Source organism: Cydia strobilella, chromosome 8, assembly GCF_947568885.1.
Source record: "Cydia strobilella chromosome 8, ilCydStro3.1, whole genome shotgun sequence".
Classification (NCBI taxonomy): domain Eukaryota; kingdom Metazoa; phylum Arthropoda; class Insecta; order Lepidoptera; family Tortricidae; genus Cydia; species Cydia strobilella.
Window position 1 is genome coordinate 1,900,722 of NC_086048.1, and position 17,572 is coordinate 1,918,293.

Below are 17,572 nucleotides of genomic sequence, written 5' to 3' on the forward strand. Positions count from 1 at the left end.
CGGTTTCTTGAATGTAGATCAAAATTAAATTTTGTTAGTTCTCAAAATAATGTAATGGTACACTTTGTTTACAAGATTTTTCTTGAAAGATATTTACTATGGTGTTTACCTTTAAGCTTGTTGCTCTTTTTCTGTACGTATTATTTTCTTCTATTGAGATATGCAATTAATATTTATATTGTATTACTTATATTTTACTATGGTTTACAAGCGATCTATTTGTACTAATTTTAGTTCCGTTCACAAAATACAGTTCGTGATTTCGCAATACTAATAACAAACTGTGGATGTAGGGTTTTATTAATGTAGTTCTAATTAACATCTTAATTAATTATCTTAATATGAAATAGGTATGCACACTCCGTTTAGAAGACCCTACGTTTAAAAAAATGTGTTATTAATAATTTTAGTATCACAAAACAAAGATTCCATTTAAGCACCGATAAAAAGGCTTAAAATTACACGATTGTAATGTAATAATATATTGAATTGGTTATGGATTTAAAAAAAAACAATGCGAACCCTAGGTTTACCCGATTAAACATGCTGAGAAATGTAACTTACTTGTGAAATACTTTTTGTTTACTTTCAGTACTTTTAACTAAGTATTCCATCTGCTATGCCATTGACTAATTTTGAAGTAAATGTGTAATTTCCTTTGCATGTTCTCTATGTTAAAGTAAATACCTACATTGTCAAAATACGATGAATTCTACTTTAAATAAGTTTCACAATATCCTGCATAAATGTAACTAAACACGGAACGATAATTATACACTGTGAAGCAATAATTTTAAACTAGTACCAGTAAAATATGGCAACATCCTTTCAATCATCGTAAACCAGATATTTAGTGTAGTGAACCGAAAAATAGAGTACACTAAGTATTTAGAGTAGCATAGTTATATGTATGGTTAAACCGGATACTACTAATCGGCAGGTTGTATGCGAGGATTGATTTAAGTTCCCAAAGTGAACTAATTTTGGCGTGTTACTTTAGAAATACTTTAATTAGTATTAATAGTAGTTCAAAAAGAGTTTAATGTTACATATTTATCGTTTAAATATTCACAAAGCACTTATTCAAAGCCCCATTTGAAACATCTATATGCAAACGTTTTTACACTAATTTGCGAAAATATAAAGGTACTATATAACTACATATTATTATTTTGATAAACACTTCTACGAAAATGTATGATGCTAAACTACGTGAAGCAGAAAATTGTAGTGAACGAATATGCTAAAGAAAAAAAAAATAAGTTTTATAAATTGACATAACACTATTTGTCAAAATGATCCCAGGCTCCCATGAGCCATGGCGAAAAGCCAGGACAAAAGCGAGAAAGATGACATATTGACATAAGTAACACTTAAACAAGTTTATGTTAAATTAATTAGATGTTAATCGATGTATCCATCATGCAAGAACAAAAGAAAAGCCAATAAATTTACCGATCAAATCATATCTTGGTCTTTTAAGACTACTGGTTACTGAGGTAGTATTGATTACAAGAAGTATTTGATTACATATATCAAGTATTTGATTACAAAATATCAAGTATCTAATTTGATAAAAATGACTTATTGGATTCTAATTATTTTTGTCGTAGGTATTTATAAAACTGATTTCTTTAATAAACACAACGTATAAAATCAAAGTAAACGAAATGATAACCGAATTGTAAATAAACAAACGCGACCGCGAATTCCAAATTCGAAATTTAAATTTAGTGTTTTTTTTAACGAACGCACGAGGCGTCTGCCCCCTGTCCGAACGCCGGCCAAATACAAGGACTCTACACACACCGCGCGCTGCGTTTTTCCCGCCGCAGCGGGGGTCATAGCGAAAGTCACTCTAAATATCCAAGTATAAAAACACGAAACACCAACCACACTGCATCCAGTCATTCCCGACTCGAACAACACACAAGAGGCACAATGAAAACAGCGGTGAGTGCCAAGTGCAAAGTGACAGTGCAAAGTGACTTCAAAGTGTCCCAAAGTGATGGATTGTACAAACAAAAGTGCCGTGCGTGAACTTTAACTGTGTGACAGTTTTATATCGGCTTATGTCGAAAAGCTATTACGCGTTAAAGTTGGTTCAGAGCGTTGCTGAAAACGAAAGTGACACAAATCGAAAACACAAAAAAATCCGACATGACTTTTGAAATGTGTCATTGTTGTGTTTAAGTAACGAATGTGAACTACGCACGCATTTTTGTTGTGTTTACTCTTAAAAGTGGATAATGGGATGTGATGAAGTCAAATTGCTTAAAATCACAAAACTAATATCAAATCACTTGAACGATTAAAACAAAGATATTAAAAATAGTTTAGTTTTATGTGACTGTTAAACAACCAAGCATAATTAGTTATGACGTACTTAACGAGGCAATTAAATACTTAAATTAAAATAGCTCGACTTAGTACTTAATAATAAATCTAGCCTTTGTCTCTTTTGTACGGAATATCATTTGATATTTACCACTAGCTTTTCGGTAAATGAAAACATCGTGAGGAAAACCTGCATACATCTTCTTCTTCTTCTCCTTGTCCTTTTCCCATTATTTGGGGTCGACTCTCCTGGTTATATTTCGCCAGGCTTCCTACATACATCCGCGAAGAAATTCAAAAGTGTATGTGAAGTCCCCAAACAGCATTGGGCTAGCGTGGGGACTATAGCCCAATTCCTCCAGCGCTTGAGAGGAGGCCTGTGCCCAGCAGTGGGACTATATAAATATTATTATTATTATTTACTCATTTGTAACATTTAAGACAAAGGTCCTAACAGTTATATTAGCACAGCCGTTCTAATAAAAGCTCAGGTACGTTTTCTTGTTTTGAGCATAAAGGGCTATGGAACGTGTCAACAATTGCCATTTAGGGCACGATTTAGGTCAAAGTTGAAGAAGTATTTTTCTTGATTTGAATTTCAAAATTACAACAAATATATTTCGAATAGGTAGAACCTTTACATCATGAAACAACATTTTAAGAAATACAATCTCATTTATTTTTTGTAAGATATATTAAGTTTTAAAAATGATCACTAGAAATAGTAAATATAGAAACGAGCCATAGGGATAAGTTCGCCTTTGTACATCTTATTATTTGTACCATGTAATTTTTAATGTGTATATTTGTACAATAAAGAGTTTACTACTACTACTACTACTACTACTACGAGCATAGTATTATTTACAATTTTAAAATATACATACACCAAAAGGGCTTTTCCTGACAAATTAAATATATTAAATCAAAAAGTATGGCGATGAAAGGAAATTCTTGTCCCATATCTTTTATTTGCTTAAGCTTTGCAATCGGTCATTTCTATTTCTGTCTAAATGATAAAATTATATATTGATATATCATAATCGTACAAAAGCAAACTTTCCGCATAATATTACAAACATAAGGATGATAATGTTGTCACTCTTTTACTAGAACAAAGAACAGATAGTACAGAAGATTAGAACAAGAACTAGCAAACCACTAAAGCTCGCAATTACCAATATAGCAACAAATTAGCAGAATGATTGCGTCACAATAGTTCGAACGGGTTTGGCTAGGAAGCGGTAGGGACTGTTACATGACCACATGAGAGCCTGATAGTTAAATAACAAGGGATAGGTGTTACGGCGGTTAAGGAACGTAACAGGTCAGGAAAAATACGCAGATCTTTAGATAACGCTAAGCTTTGAGCAGTCAAAATAGTACCTGACAGATAAATATCATTAACTTTAGCTTTTATTACTTACAAAATTTAGGTACCTATCTAAGTCATTATTGAAATGCGCGAAAAGAATGTACGTAAAAGTACTTACTAAGAATCATTAAAGAATGTTACTTACTTTCTTAGACAAAACACTGATATTTTATAAAGCATACATTTTAGCTAGATAGATGCACCTTGATAGAGTAATCTTCCCTAAAATAAGATAACCATATCCGTAATGAATTCAAAATGTGACCGTTATAACACTTAATCACATACTTGCAATTTAAATTAGCTGGCAAAGTGACAGCTAAAAATATTTAACTTGGAACTTAGTTGCGAAACCGAATAGCGATGAGGTATCCTGAATAACCCTGCTTACCTTAAAAGGCCCAAGAAACTTAGAACTAACATGACTTAAGTCTGAATGACGACTTATTTCAAAAAGAGCTTTATTACTAAGGCAACAAGTCTCAAAGTAATTATCAAGAAGGCACACTTAGAACTTTTATGTTCTAATCTACAGCCGCGATCTAGTCAGTCTAGTCGACCTAACGAGAAAAACACGCAATTTTCTTACGAATGGGCGGAATTAAATATTCTAGGCCTGAGGATTGTAATTGGTAACCGGTTTGATACGTAACTGCTAGATGTTTTAATCAAACGCATAAGGTGAAATAAAAATATAAACCATTGTTAAGTATGTCATTTTTCTACAATCTTTACTAAAACAGCAAACTAAAGAGGCAGATAGCGAAATTTCATATTCGCGTTTCCCGCTAGGTCCTTTGTCAACAAACCGCCTTGATGCACCAATGTCATATTTTATTATCTCTGAAAACTTGTCAAAAAAATGTCAAAGGCACAGTATGTGTAAGTTACTTTATGGTTTACTAAAGGGGCTAGTGCTGCACTGTTGGCAGAACATTGCAGTAATATCCCCTATTGTTAATGTTATTTTTAATATATTCCTGTAATCTCCTTTTTAGTGTGGCAATGTTTTCTTATTCATATTCTAAAATTATAACGGCTGTATTTTCTAACAGATTTCATATCTCACACTTATGTTATCATAAATTGCGTCAATTACACCTGTTATTGAAATATAATGATATATCAAAACTGACGAACCTTGCGAACGGCAATTTAAATATAGTCATAGGCAATTTATAACAGTTTTTGCCGTAATTAAATGCAGAATATGCAAATCCGTAACAAGCTTGCAGTGACCTATTATAAGGCAGTTAGGTAAGTGCTGTAAGCACTATTAAGTAGCCATGCATTGCGACAACGAGAAGAAACACTATCCCACGGACGGTGACCTCGTTCAAATATCGAATTCCGCGTCTGTGTGAATTTATTGTTTTATCTGATCCACGAGTCGATTTATCGATATTGAAATTAAGTTTGAATAACGAAGCAATTGAAATATGAATATAAAACATGACAGCTTACAAAGATCCCGATTAATTAACAGTCACCTACATCAGGAAGTAATGATACTTTATATTACTATAACTATAATCCTGTTAAATAAAGAAGTCAGTAACTTCTGCAACAGCACGACACAATAGAAGAAAAATTAGAAAAAAAAGAAATAACTAACACATAAAAGAGGTTAAGTAGAATCCAGAAAGTGTTCTGAATAGTAACATGGTTTATGACTGTTATAAGGATACATAACCTGATGTCATCTACACGTCGAAAGAATCACAAATGATTTTCACTATCGTTAAGAATATACGAGCAGTTTTCTCTTCGGATGTGATACAAATTTAGAATTTAGAATAACGGTGTCTTTAAAACATTTACAATGTTCAGTTACGTGTCGTTACGCGTTTTTTGAATTTTTGAATACGATGAATAAATTATAATTTACGTTAAAAGCATTGATAATCAATAAATACAAGATTATTCGCAGGAACGCGTAATACTTGACAACTAATTTCAATATCCTAGTTTTTTAAAATTAATTCATAGGTATTTATGTCCAGTCAGCAGCAGAAGTTGCTAAGCGGGCGAGGTGTTCAAAATTACCTTGACACGCTCTTATTCTCTTAACAAGAAAGTCGCGTCAAGATCATTTTGAACATCTCGCCCGCTTAGCAACTATTGCTGCTGACTGTATTTGTATTAACTGGAAATTATACAGTTTCAAACTGACTGATTACACTTGTTTGCTAACTAACTAAATTTAAGGACATTAAAACCCGGTAGTCGTAACTCCTCAGGACCTTAGCTGCAAGCATTTAAAAAACACGTATTTTATGATAACTATAACCATATAATAGCATCTAAAATGGCAATTAGTATTACAAAACAAGCATTAATTCTAAATCTGTACGTAGATTGTATCAAAGCAGAACAAAGTCAGATAAAAGCTATATAAAAGCACAGATAAAGTAAATCCCACAATGTCGTGACGCGAGCTCTGGGACCGTTACCCAACCTGCCTTGTAATGTCAACTTGAAATGCAGCTGTCAATTTGAGACAATGGGAAATCCACTATTCCTATTACGATACTAAGGTATCTAGGTTCGGTAAAGGGTTTATAGCGAAGCCACTCCAAAAAATAATACGTTTATTTTTTTATCATACTTCACAACAGTTTACATATTTTCAACAGTTTTTGGTTTCTTTTTGTTAGTAAGATCGCTTATTTTCCATTAAAGATGGAGACATTTTTGGAAACGCTGTTTAGTAAACAAAATTAATAATATATTACCAATACTGGATTAATAAATTGGTCAAACATCTTGCCCGAAGCATATGATTATTTCTGAAGTAACACCACAATTCAAATATGTGGTAACTAATAAATTCATGATTATAATTTTGAATCGAATTACGAAGTCATCTTCGGCAAGGTTATCGATTATATAAAAAGAGACGAGAAATTTGATGATATACAAATATAGGTATTAGGAAATGGAACTAGGCCACTGTCATGTGACTGTCAAAACTGACACGACTATATTACCTTGCAGAATTTGTTGGTTTGCTATACACAACGATTATGCAATCTAACTGTACAAGTCTGTTTTGAATTCAATATCAATAAAAGTAACATAATACCGATACATTGTTAATACTATTGTAAGTTTATACTAAAGTTAAAGCTTTACTGCACCTTTCTTTATAAAGGCTTATAAATGGCTACTTTGACTCCATCGTGCTTTCTCGGTTTTGCAACAAAATCATGTCAATGAAACACGACATACTTAATTAATTCATAGCATTACAAGTTACATTGATTCTCCCTATTTTACCCATGAGAGAGCATCGCAATACATTCAGCCAGGTTGAAAACAGTGTATAAGTGTATATAGCAATGTGGACTTAGATCCTTTTAGTTTCAACTGCGCAGGAGTACGCAAGACATGGCAAACTTCGCGCCACTGCAACGCATGCGCGCTGACTCACGACCAATTGCGAATCGGTGCAAACTCAAACAATACAAAACAAACATTTGCATGTTGAATTATGTGAAAATCTTTGGGAATAGTGACCGATTTCAAAATAAGTCTTCACGATAGTTAACTCTTTTTTGGTCATGTATATTATTATGTAGAAAATGTTTGTCCTTTTTTTTAAATTGACTAAGTCCCACGGTAATCCCAACTAATCCCAAGCAGGCTTGTGTTATAGGTACTCATCAGACAACGATATAATATATCGTTGTCTTAGTATAGATTATATAATACATAAATACTTAAGTACATAGAAAATACCCATGACTCAGGAACAAATATCTGTGCTCATCACACAAATAAATGCCCTTACCGGGATTCGAACCCAGGACCATCGGCTTCACAGGCAGGGTAACTACCCACTAGGCCAGACCGGTCTACTTATACTTATACTTAAGCTTCGTAAAAATAATTGTCTATTGTTAAATTATTGAGAATGCGTGATTTAAGCCATTATCCGTGTAATGAATGATAGGAATTTGAGGAAATTAATCACGCATGCAACATGCACTACCGTTTTATCATACTTTAAGTCACGGTCTGTCTGCTTATTTGACCTTTATGCAACATCATTTAACAGTCTTGTATTATCATGTGTAACCATTATTTCGTCATTTAAGCAAATCCTAGAATGCGTTAAATCTTTGTTAAATTTAACGGATAGGTAAAGCAAGGTTCTATTACTTCGTTTAACTATAGGGTTAAACTCTGTAACGAATGCACACGTATTTACAAGTACCGTATGTATGTATGTATGTAAACACTTTATTGTACATAAGACAGATTACAAACACAATAAAAGAACATAAATATATACAATGTACAAAGGCGGACTTATCCCTATAAGGGATCTCTTCCAGTCAACCTTTGAGCAATTGAGAATGAAACAATAAACAGATCAAGATAGACAAACGAACACTATGAACAGAAAGTAAATACCGTAGTAGTACCGTTTTTGTTGTATTTACAAGGAAGCCAGTTACGATGTTCGCTTTCCACTCTTTTTTAATTGAATGAAACGCATTACGAGTGCCTATCCGTTATTTAAGCGTTTATCGAATGTAAACGATACATTAAGTCAGATAGCTGGCTATTAGTCGGGCTAATGAGCAGGTTATGGTCATTTAACGGTAGCAACAAACACTTCATTAATATCATAAAGTTATAAACGGAATCGCGGAAAGGCATGATAATCAGTATTTTTATTTAACAATAAAGCTAGTGGTTTTACCAAGATTATCCCTTTTTTCGGATTCTATTGACTTGGAATTGATTTTCTTCTTTTTTCCAGATCTGTTTAGTTTTCCTGCTGGTAGCAGCCGCTGCTGCCAGTGAGAAGAAGACTACAGAGAAAAAGGCTGAGCCTTTGGACAAGAAGTTGGACAAACGTGGTCTCCTGAACCTCGGTTACGGATACGGAATCAGCGGCCTTGATATCGGCCACATCGGCAGCTCTCACGGTATCGGTGGCGCTTACAATTTCATCGACGAAGGCGCCATCGCCCATCACGGCTACGGTATCCCTCTCGGTGAACACACCGATGTGACCAGGACCATCACTCTGGTCAAGGGTGTACCCGTCGCGTACCCGGTCGATAGACCTGTGCCATATCCCGTTGAGAAGCACGTGCCATACCCCGTCAAGGTCCCCTTCCCCCAGCCGTACGAGGTCATCAAACACGTGCCAGTTCACGTGAAGGAGTACGTCAAGGTCCCAGTCCACGTCCCCGCTCCGTACCCGGTAGAGAAGAAGGTGCCTTACCCCGTCCACGTGCCCGTAGACAGGCCCTACCCCGTCAAGGTGTTGGTGCCCCAGCCCTACCCAGTTGAGAAGCACATCCCTTACCCGGTCAAGGTACCAGTGCCGCAGCCCTACCCCGTGGAGAAACACGTGCCATACCCAGTTGAAGTTAAAGTACCAGTGCCCCAGCCCTACCCAGTCGTGAAGCACGTCGGCTACCCCGTCAAAGTGCCTGTCGACAGGCCTTACCCCGTGCACGTACCTGCCCCGTACCCCGTTGAGAAGCCCGTGCCAGTAGCTGTTCCCGTTGAGAAACCCGTCCCCTACCCCGTGGAAGTTCCCGTCGACAGGCCTTACCCCGTCCCAGTAGACAAGCCTTACCCCGTGCCCGTGAAGGTGCCCGTCCCAGAGCCTTACCCAGTGTACAAGCACGTCCCATACGCGGTCGACAGGCCCGTCGCCTACCCCGTCAAGGTCCCCGTCGACAGGCCCTACCCCGTCCATGTTGAGAAGCACATCCCCATCGCTGTGGAGAAGCCCTACCCCGTGCCCGTGAAGGTGCCCGTCTACCTCAACAACGAGCACTACGACCAATACGACCATTCCCACAGTCACCTCAACTACGGAGGCTCATACTACGAGCACTAAGTGCTTAAACTAGGTTAAGGTCCATCTCAGCGCCCAGCATGGCCGGGACAGTAGCAACAAAATTTTTGTATATTTATAACGTCATATGGGCGTCGTGTAGCTAGTGATACAAGGTTACCATTTGTAGGTTAAGACTGTAAAATAAGGAAAACAGAAAATAAAAAAAATTGTAAAAATAGCTTTTGTTTCCATTTTAGAGTAAGGAAGTGAGTGTAAAGATAGAATTGTCGACTTGACCTTCACGGTTCTGCGGGCGGTTGTATAATATTTTGAATGGTAGGAACGACCGTGCATTTGATTGTTAAACACAATAACAACAGATTGAGGAAAGAAACAATGACCACTTAGAACATGAACTCATACAATAGGCATAATACCTAGAAAAGCTTTCATAACGATATAATGCGTGGCCTGTAATAGGAGCAAAAAATTAAACTGTAGGCTATACTCCTCAAACTGACCAACATTTGTTCAGCGACTTTTAAAAATAATGAAGACTTTAGAATATTGTCTTCGGTTACCGCGATAGTTACTCATGAAATAAAACTATGAAAACGGATTATATCGCGTATATTGAATTTATAATACATCCCGACGACTGCAGGAGTGTACAGGCTGGACTGTGAGTGTGGCCTATCATATGTCGGGCAGACGAAACGGAGCATTTCCACTCGGGTGAAGGAACACATAGCTGATGTCAAGCACCGTCGACCTAGGTCTGCTGTCTGTGAGCATGTCATGGATAAAGCCAATCACTCAATCAAGTTTGATAAGCCTCTGGTTCTTGCCAAGGAGAAGCGTTACATACCCAGAATGCTGCGCGAGGCCATTGAGATTAAGAAATATCCAAACTTTAATAGGGAAGATGGCTTTTCTCTACCACCAGCTTGGGATCCTGTAGTCCACCTGATAAAGGAGCAAGCGAGACATAGACTGTGAGACCGTAGTGTTGGATGATGCTGGACATTCTGATGTTTTGAAAAGATGTGTCCCGCCGAGTTTGTTGCCGGTCCCATATTGGGATACCCTCCTACAATTTAGGAGGGAATTAAATCTTCTCGGGTCCGTGGTGTAGGGTTGGAGCCGGCATAGTTTTTTATCGCGTATATATATATATCTTTACTTGAAAAATAATTATAGTGTATAACTAGCCTTATGAACCGATTTTGCATGTACAACCAGCCTTAAAGTTTGTAGTCTATGATTGTTCATTATTTTAGTATGTGGGTATTTTTGCATTTTGTAATTTTTCCTCAGTCACCCGTTGACCACGAACGCTGTAAAGAGTTCGAAACGTCTGGATGTATTATAAATTCAATATACGCGATATAATCCGTTTTCATAGTTTTATTTCAGAAGACTTTAGACTTCGTATTTTTCATACAAAATAAATATTATATTCAATGTACGCCATTATCATTGTGATTGACGTTGCCTGTCATACCTTAAACATAACAAAATTCGCAACACATTGAGTCTCGGAAAAAACTTTAAAGTGTATTAAAAATCAAAACACAAGTTATTTTTAAAAGTCGCTGAACAATTGTTGGTCGGTATGAGGAGTACAGCCTACAGTTTATTTTTTTGCTCCTATTACAGGCCACACATTGTAGACATAGAATGCATGGATTACAATCTGATCAAAATAATAGTAAAGAGCCAATAAGTTCAATATTAAGGGGTCCCCGGCAAGCTCGGTTCTCCATAAACGTAGTTACGCTCTCATTTTAAGGCGGTTCCCTGAGCCAGAAAGCGAAAAATCTCCTTATATGATTATGTTTTTCTAAGAGGCGTTGATATTCGTAGACGTGGAAAAAATATATGTAGTTCTGGACTATATTATCTTTAACAACATAGCTTCCGATACACGAATTATGACACTTCGCTCGATACAATTAATTCCCAAAGTAACCTCTAACTCGGACTTTTAATCCTACTTTACTCGGTTATTTATTATGTGTAAATAGTAATTTCATAGCTTTAGAATTTCGATATTGTAAGGTAACGTTTTTAAAATAAATAAAAACCGACAAAATTCGATTAAAATTGACACTTGGCGCGTATGTTGTTTCCCGTTCTTTCATGAGAAATGTGACAAAGACAGCGGCAAACCGATGGAACGGCCTTAAAACGAGTAGCTAATTTGCTCTGAAACTTTGTAGTTACAATAGGATAAGGTATATCTATGTCTGTAATTAGTTTATGTAGCTTCAGGTACCATAGTTAAAAAAATACAGCGAATTTAAGTTTTTCATAAAAAAAACTTGTTTTTGCAATATTTTATAAACTGGAGCTATATGAACTAAACAATAAATATCAGTAACCGACATCATAATAAAATTGAGATCTAAATGGGTGCCAAGTTGTGTAGATATTTAGAAAATCAGATTACTTCGAACAAATTGTGGCAAGAGACATGACTTAGCTAGTTTTTAGGGTTCCGTACCCAAAGGGTAAAAACGGGACCCTATTACTAAGACTCCGCTGTCCGTCTGTCCGTCCGTCTGTCTGTCACCAGGCTGTATCTCATGAACTGTGACAGCTAGACAGTTGAAATTTTCACAGATGATCTATTTCTGTTGCCGCTATAACAACAAATACTAAAAACAGAATAATATAAATATGTAAATGGGGCTCCCATACAACAAACGTGATTTTTGTGCTGTTTTTTTCCGTAATGGTACGGAACCCTTCGTGCGCGAGTCCGACTCGCACTTGGCCGGTTTTTTTTCTAGTATACGATTTTATTTAAGAACATATGTTGAACTTATACAATATAAAAGTATTAAAAACTTGCGTTTAACCCAAGAAGATAAGTTGATTGTGTTTAACAAAACATAACTTGTATGATTAGATTAGATTAGATATTTATTCTCATAATATGAAATTACATTATAAATTATGTCAAAACTTCTAGCAAATAGCGACCTATCCTATATGATTTTAATATGATTTCATAAATCCTCAATTATTTCGATAAATCTGAAATATCTACGTGGATATTGGAATTCGTCAATTTCCTTTCCATAATCGAGTATAAATCAAGTTGTCTTTCAATAACAAGTTATACTGCATTGCACAAGAAAATTTATACATTGATTTCTACGAGATATATAACAACTGCATTTTCTAGAAAACCACTAATCATTAATTATGTAATTAGGAAATATTCCTAGAAATAATTATGCAAAACTTATAAGAACCATGGAAAGGATTAGCTGGACTGAAAGAAAGACGAATGAAGAGGTTTTGAATATGGTAGGAGAAAGGCGAAGCTTATTAAATACCATAAGGAATAGGAGAGGCAAGATGTTAGCACACCTAATACGAAACGACAACTTTTTCCTTAACATCCTGGAAGGAAAAATTGAAAAGACGAGAGGCAGTGGAAAGCCTAGAATCACATATCTGAGCCAAGTAAAAGAGAATGCATCGTACGAGCAAATCAAAAGACTGGCTCAGGAAAGAAAGGACTGGCAATTACTCCACCGACAAGAGCAAAGCTCTTAAGTGATGATGATGATGATGATGATATAAGAACCATAAAAGAAGGAATATAAAATTAAAATAACGATTTAGATTTAAAACATAATTTTACTGAGTCTATCGCGAATATATTACTATAGGTACCCTATAAAATTATGTTGTCAAAACGCAAAAGTTTTGACTATTTAAATTTTTTCTTAAGCATTTACATAAAATTTATATGTATCTCAGCAGTTAATAATACCTTTTAATAAAGTGCCTGCTCAGCTCTCTCTCGATTTAGAGTTGTATAACATAAAAATATATCATAAACTGAACTTAAGTATAAGGTTTTTTTTAAACAGACTATGTACTTACTACTTACTTATTTACTTATTGTATATGCTTATGTTGTATGTACTTATGTTGTATGTACTTATGTTCTTGTAGTCAGCTGCATAGAAAAGTTACCCCACGTCCATTCTAATTTACAGAACTTTGTATGCAGGGGGTGCCTTTTCTCTGCAGCTGACTACAATCAGCATCAAATAGATAGTGACGGTCTGACGGGTGACGGCCAAAATGGCCAAATATGGCACCTTTGTTACCATATAAATAAAAGATGCGTACCTATGTTGGCCACTTTGACCGTCACTATCCTTTGATTGACCTACAACCATTACATAATTATTTACAATGACCTAAAATTTCCCTAAAGTCGCTAGTCAGCACAGCAATGTTCCAGTTAAAAGACTTAAAAGCAAATATGCCCTTTTTAAGCAACATGTCGCATTTTAACAAGTTTAACCTGTACAACTGTTACCTGACAGATTATATACCTTATTACCAACACATAAGGTTCAATAAAGGTAATATAAGTGTATTATTAAGTATTGTATGCAATAGTTTGTGAAACGTCTGCTAAGTAACCTTGTTATGTTCTTGTAGCTATTATAAGACCATTTTATGGTCAAATTGTGACCTGGGAATATTGCTGCAAGAGTCGCAGAGTAATGGTGATATGTCAGGTTAGTGAGATTGATATTTGTGTTTAACCTGGTACCCTACAAGAGAAATGATGATTCCGAAAAATACTATAGCGGAAATAATACATTTTTAATTACTTTATATTTGACAGTAATCTTATGGAAGAAATTATTTAAAGATTTAAAATAGTTGAAAAATGTTCCCTACAAGTAGGTAACTGACCTTTTTTAGTAATACAAGTCACGTTTGAAACATGTAATTTCAATACATTTATGTCAGCAAGTGATACTTTTTTATATAAAATGACATCCAATTAGGCTTCTAAAAGACGTATTTAAGCGGTGAGCTTAATTAAACATGCTATGCATGCAGGCTAAAGCACTCCAAATACGCCATTCTGGAACCGGCGTACGACTTTGTTCCGGTCGCGGTGGAGACGGCTGGGCCGTGGTGTTTGGAAGCGAAGAAGTTGGTAAGGGACTTGGGGCGGCGTTTACGTGATAGAGGTTGCGATCCCCGTTCAACAAATGTCGCTTGCTATCCAGCGCGGCAATGCCGCAAGTATATTTGGCACGTTTGGACAGGGTGGGGGTCGGAATGGGGTTTATATTTAGTTTAGATGTGTATTTTCTAGTTAGTTTTAGTGTTTTTCTTTAGTTTTATGTGTACGTGTTTGTTTTAGTTTTTAACATTTGACAATGGTTAAAATCTATATTTGGAATGTGTGACAAGTTATGAAATAAAAGCTTTTTATAAGATCGTCATGAAACATGTAGATAGGTGCTTACATTTTTACACATGTTTTGGTTTTACAGAAACAACATAACAAGCCAACGCATGAAACATAAATAATATTTCTTAGGAAAACATTTGCTTATTAAACATAACAAGGCACTTTTCTAACACAAGTGGCAAATAAGTACAGTTATACCTAACGGTTAAATAATTTGAAATTGATATTTTTATGGTTTAATAATTTATTTCTCTAAAAGAATATTACAATTCACTTACATAGAGAAATACAAACAAACATTATATACATTATTTACAGAGTGCACGAATAGCATAATAGTTATTTGTGCAACAAGAGAGGAAAGTTGGTTTTTTTTGAGTCCCGAGAAGCGAGTGATTCTAAGGTAGAATCTTGAGCGTAGCGAGGGACTCAAAAACACGAGATGTAAAATAACTTTGCTCTCGTGTTGCACACATAATTTTTCACCTCAGTAGTGAGAACATATTAAAGGTTAAAATGTATTTCGAATTACACAGAATAAACAGAAAAAAAAAGTATTATAATATGTACGATACGATACGAGATCGGACCGGACCGGACCGTATCGTACCGTACCATACCTTAAAAAAAATGTAATAAAAGTATGAAGTTCATGGCCTTCACTAAATTAAAAAGCTACATTGTTTCACTCCAGGGAGTGACGAAAGTAGGCTTGTTCGAGCTGCTGAGGTGAAAAATATATTCTAAAACAGAACAAAGTAACTTAGTATTTATTTTTACAAGAAAAAAGTGGGTATGTCCAGTATGAATTGGCAACTGGTAAGCTATAATAGTACAGTACAGTGAAATTGTGATCGCGCGAGCGCAGGCGGACCAGGCTGTCGCGCAGTCCAGTGTAACGTGACCTAGACGTTAATAATTTTTTGGTATGTAGTTACGTTTTTTTATTGGCTATGTATTTAATGTAGATATGTTTTTGTACTAATGTACTTTTTTATGCCTACACTATCGGCGATGATCGTTGATAGTATCGTCATCTATCATCGTCAAGATCATCGTGCAAGCATCCACATGATCGCCGGTACAATGCAACTACCCTGCGACTCCCTTTGATCACAGGGCGGACACGCTATACATTAAAAATCACTTGTGGTTCTATGTGTGAACGGCACGTCTGTACACGCGTCATGCGTCATAGTGTGAGTAAGTTGCTTAAAAATAGTACCAATGAGGATATAATAACATAGAGCGGTACTGTCATAGTAAATTTTGTAACCACAGTAAATTCACTGCCATCTATCGACATACTTTAAAACTAAAAATGAAGATTTATAAAAATACGTTAAAATGTATTTAAATATGGATAAATTATTTTTTTATTTGCATTAATTATTTTTATATGATTTTGACCCATGTCCTTTCACTGGTATGCGTTAAAATTATAAATAACAAACGAAAGAGTCAACGCCCTCTATACGAGAGTAGGCCAAAACTAGTGGCGCCATCTGATCGAAAATCAAATTTTCATGATTTTCGAGGCACGTTTTTTCCTTAGACTGTATCCATCTAATAGTACTGAGCGGCCGGCAAACAGCCGTGCCGTCAATCTGCTGCCGCGGGGCGAGGTAATTCGAGTCGGGGCGGGGCGGTGCGTGGCCGTTCTGTATGATAATACTATTACTTATTCTGTGCTTTGATGTACCACAGAATAAGTAATAGTATTATCATACAGAACGGCCACGCACCGCCCAGCCCCGACTCTAATTACCTCGCCCCGCGACAGCAGATGGCATGGCCAATAGTTTGACATATACAAAGACATTGAATGGGAAAATTAATAGTTAGAATCAAAAGTTTTAGGTACAACATTTTTAATTTATTTTTTATTTTAATTGTGATATGCTCTGCTTATATGCTGCTTGTCTTATGTTATTCGATGTATTTTAAGCCTGGTCTCTGTATACACGATATGACTGTTGAAAAACACACTGGAAATAATTACGTAAATATAACAACACACTACTCATATGATTATTAAACAGTTTAAGGGGAAATCAAAAAAAAACTCCAGTATGACGACGCGACGACGAAACGTCAATTAAGAAAAATTATAGTTAGTACCTAATTATAGTAAGAAAGATGTTTACACTTAACAAATTCTGTGTTATTATTTTCATTTTTTTTAACGAAGACAGATAATATATATGTCAAGTAACAAGTAATTTTTAATATTGTTTATTCTGTTCCCTAATAAAACAAAAACCTTTAAGTAGGTATATTTAAAATACCCAACACAATAATTAATTACCTATATCCAAAATTTTCCACGTCTATCATACAACCCATCTATAGAATTACCCCATATACCCACCGTACATTACTACATACAAAACAAAGCCTTATTGTCCTATTGTTAACATACTCACACGCACACAAACACATACACTTGAGGACAAAAATAGTGTGGCAAAAAAATAATTAGAATCTGTTACAGCTGTCACATTAGTATGTTTACTCGTGAGTCGTGGTCGGTTGACAGTCGCACGGTTATTAATGATTACAGTTTTTGAAGTTATGGCACCATAGTGTAATAATGAGTTATAAATGTGTCGACGCATTTGACAATATACTACATTTTTGTTACATTTAACTTTAAACTCAATTAATATCTTGATTTAAACTAAAGGGGCCCACTGATTACCAGTCCGCCGCACGATATCGGCCTGTCAATTTTTCACAACTGTCAATTTTCTGTTCTAACTGACAGGCTGATATCGTCCGGCGGACTGATAATCAGTGGGCCTCT

General features: G+C 35.6%; 3 protein-coding genes across 3 annotated transcripts in view; 1 reads left to right on the forward strand and 2 right to left on the reverse strand.

The window, feature by feature from the left end:
* Positions 1-17,572, reverse strand: part of LOC134743375 (uncharacterized) — a 548,210-nt gene that overhangs the window by 281,858 nt on the left and 248,780 nt on the right. The gene's annotated exons all lie outside the window — the stretch shown is intronic.
* LOC134743456 (angiotensin-converting enzyme) overlaps positions 1-17,572 on the reverse strand; it is a 216,103-nt gene that overhangs the window by 68,986 nt on the left and 129,545 nt on the right. The gene's annotated exons all lie outside the window — the stretch shown is intronic.
* LOC134743445 (uncharacterized) lies at positions 1,811-9,757 on the forward strand. The gene is made up of 2 exons (XM_063676841.1): positions 1,811-1,953; positions 8,484-9,757. The coding sequence occupies exons 1-2, from the start codon at positions 1,942-1,944 to the stop codon at positions 9,579-9,581; spliced, it is 1,110 nt and encodes a 369-aa protein (XP_063532911.1). The 5' UTR covers positions 1,811-1,941; the 3' UTR covers positions 9,582-9,757.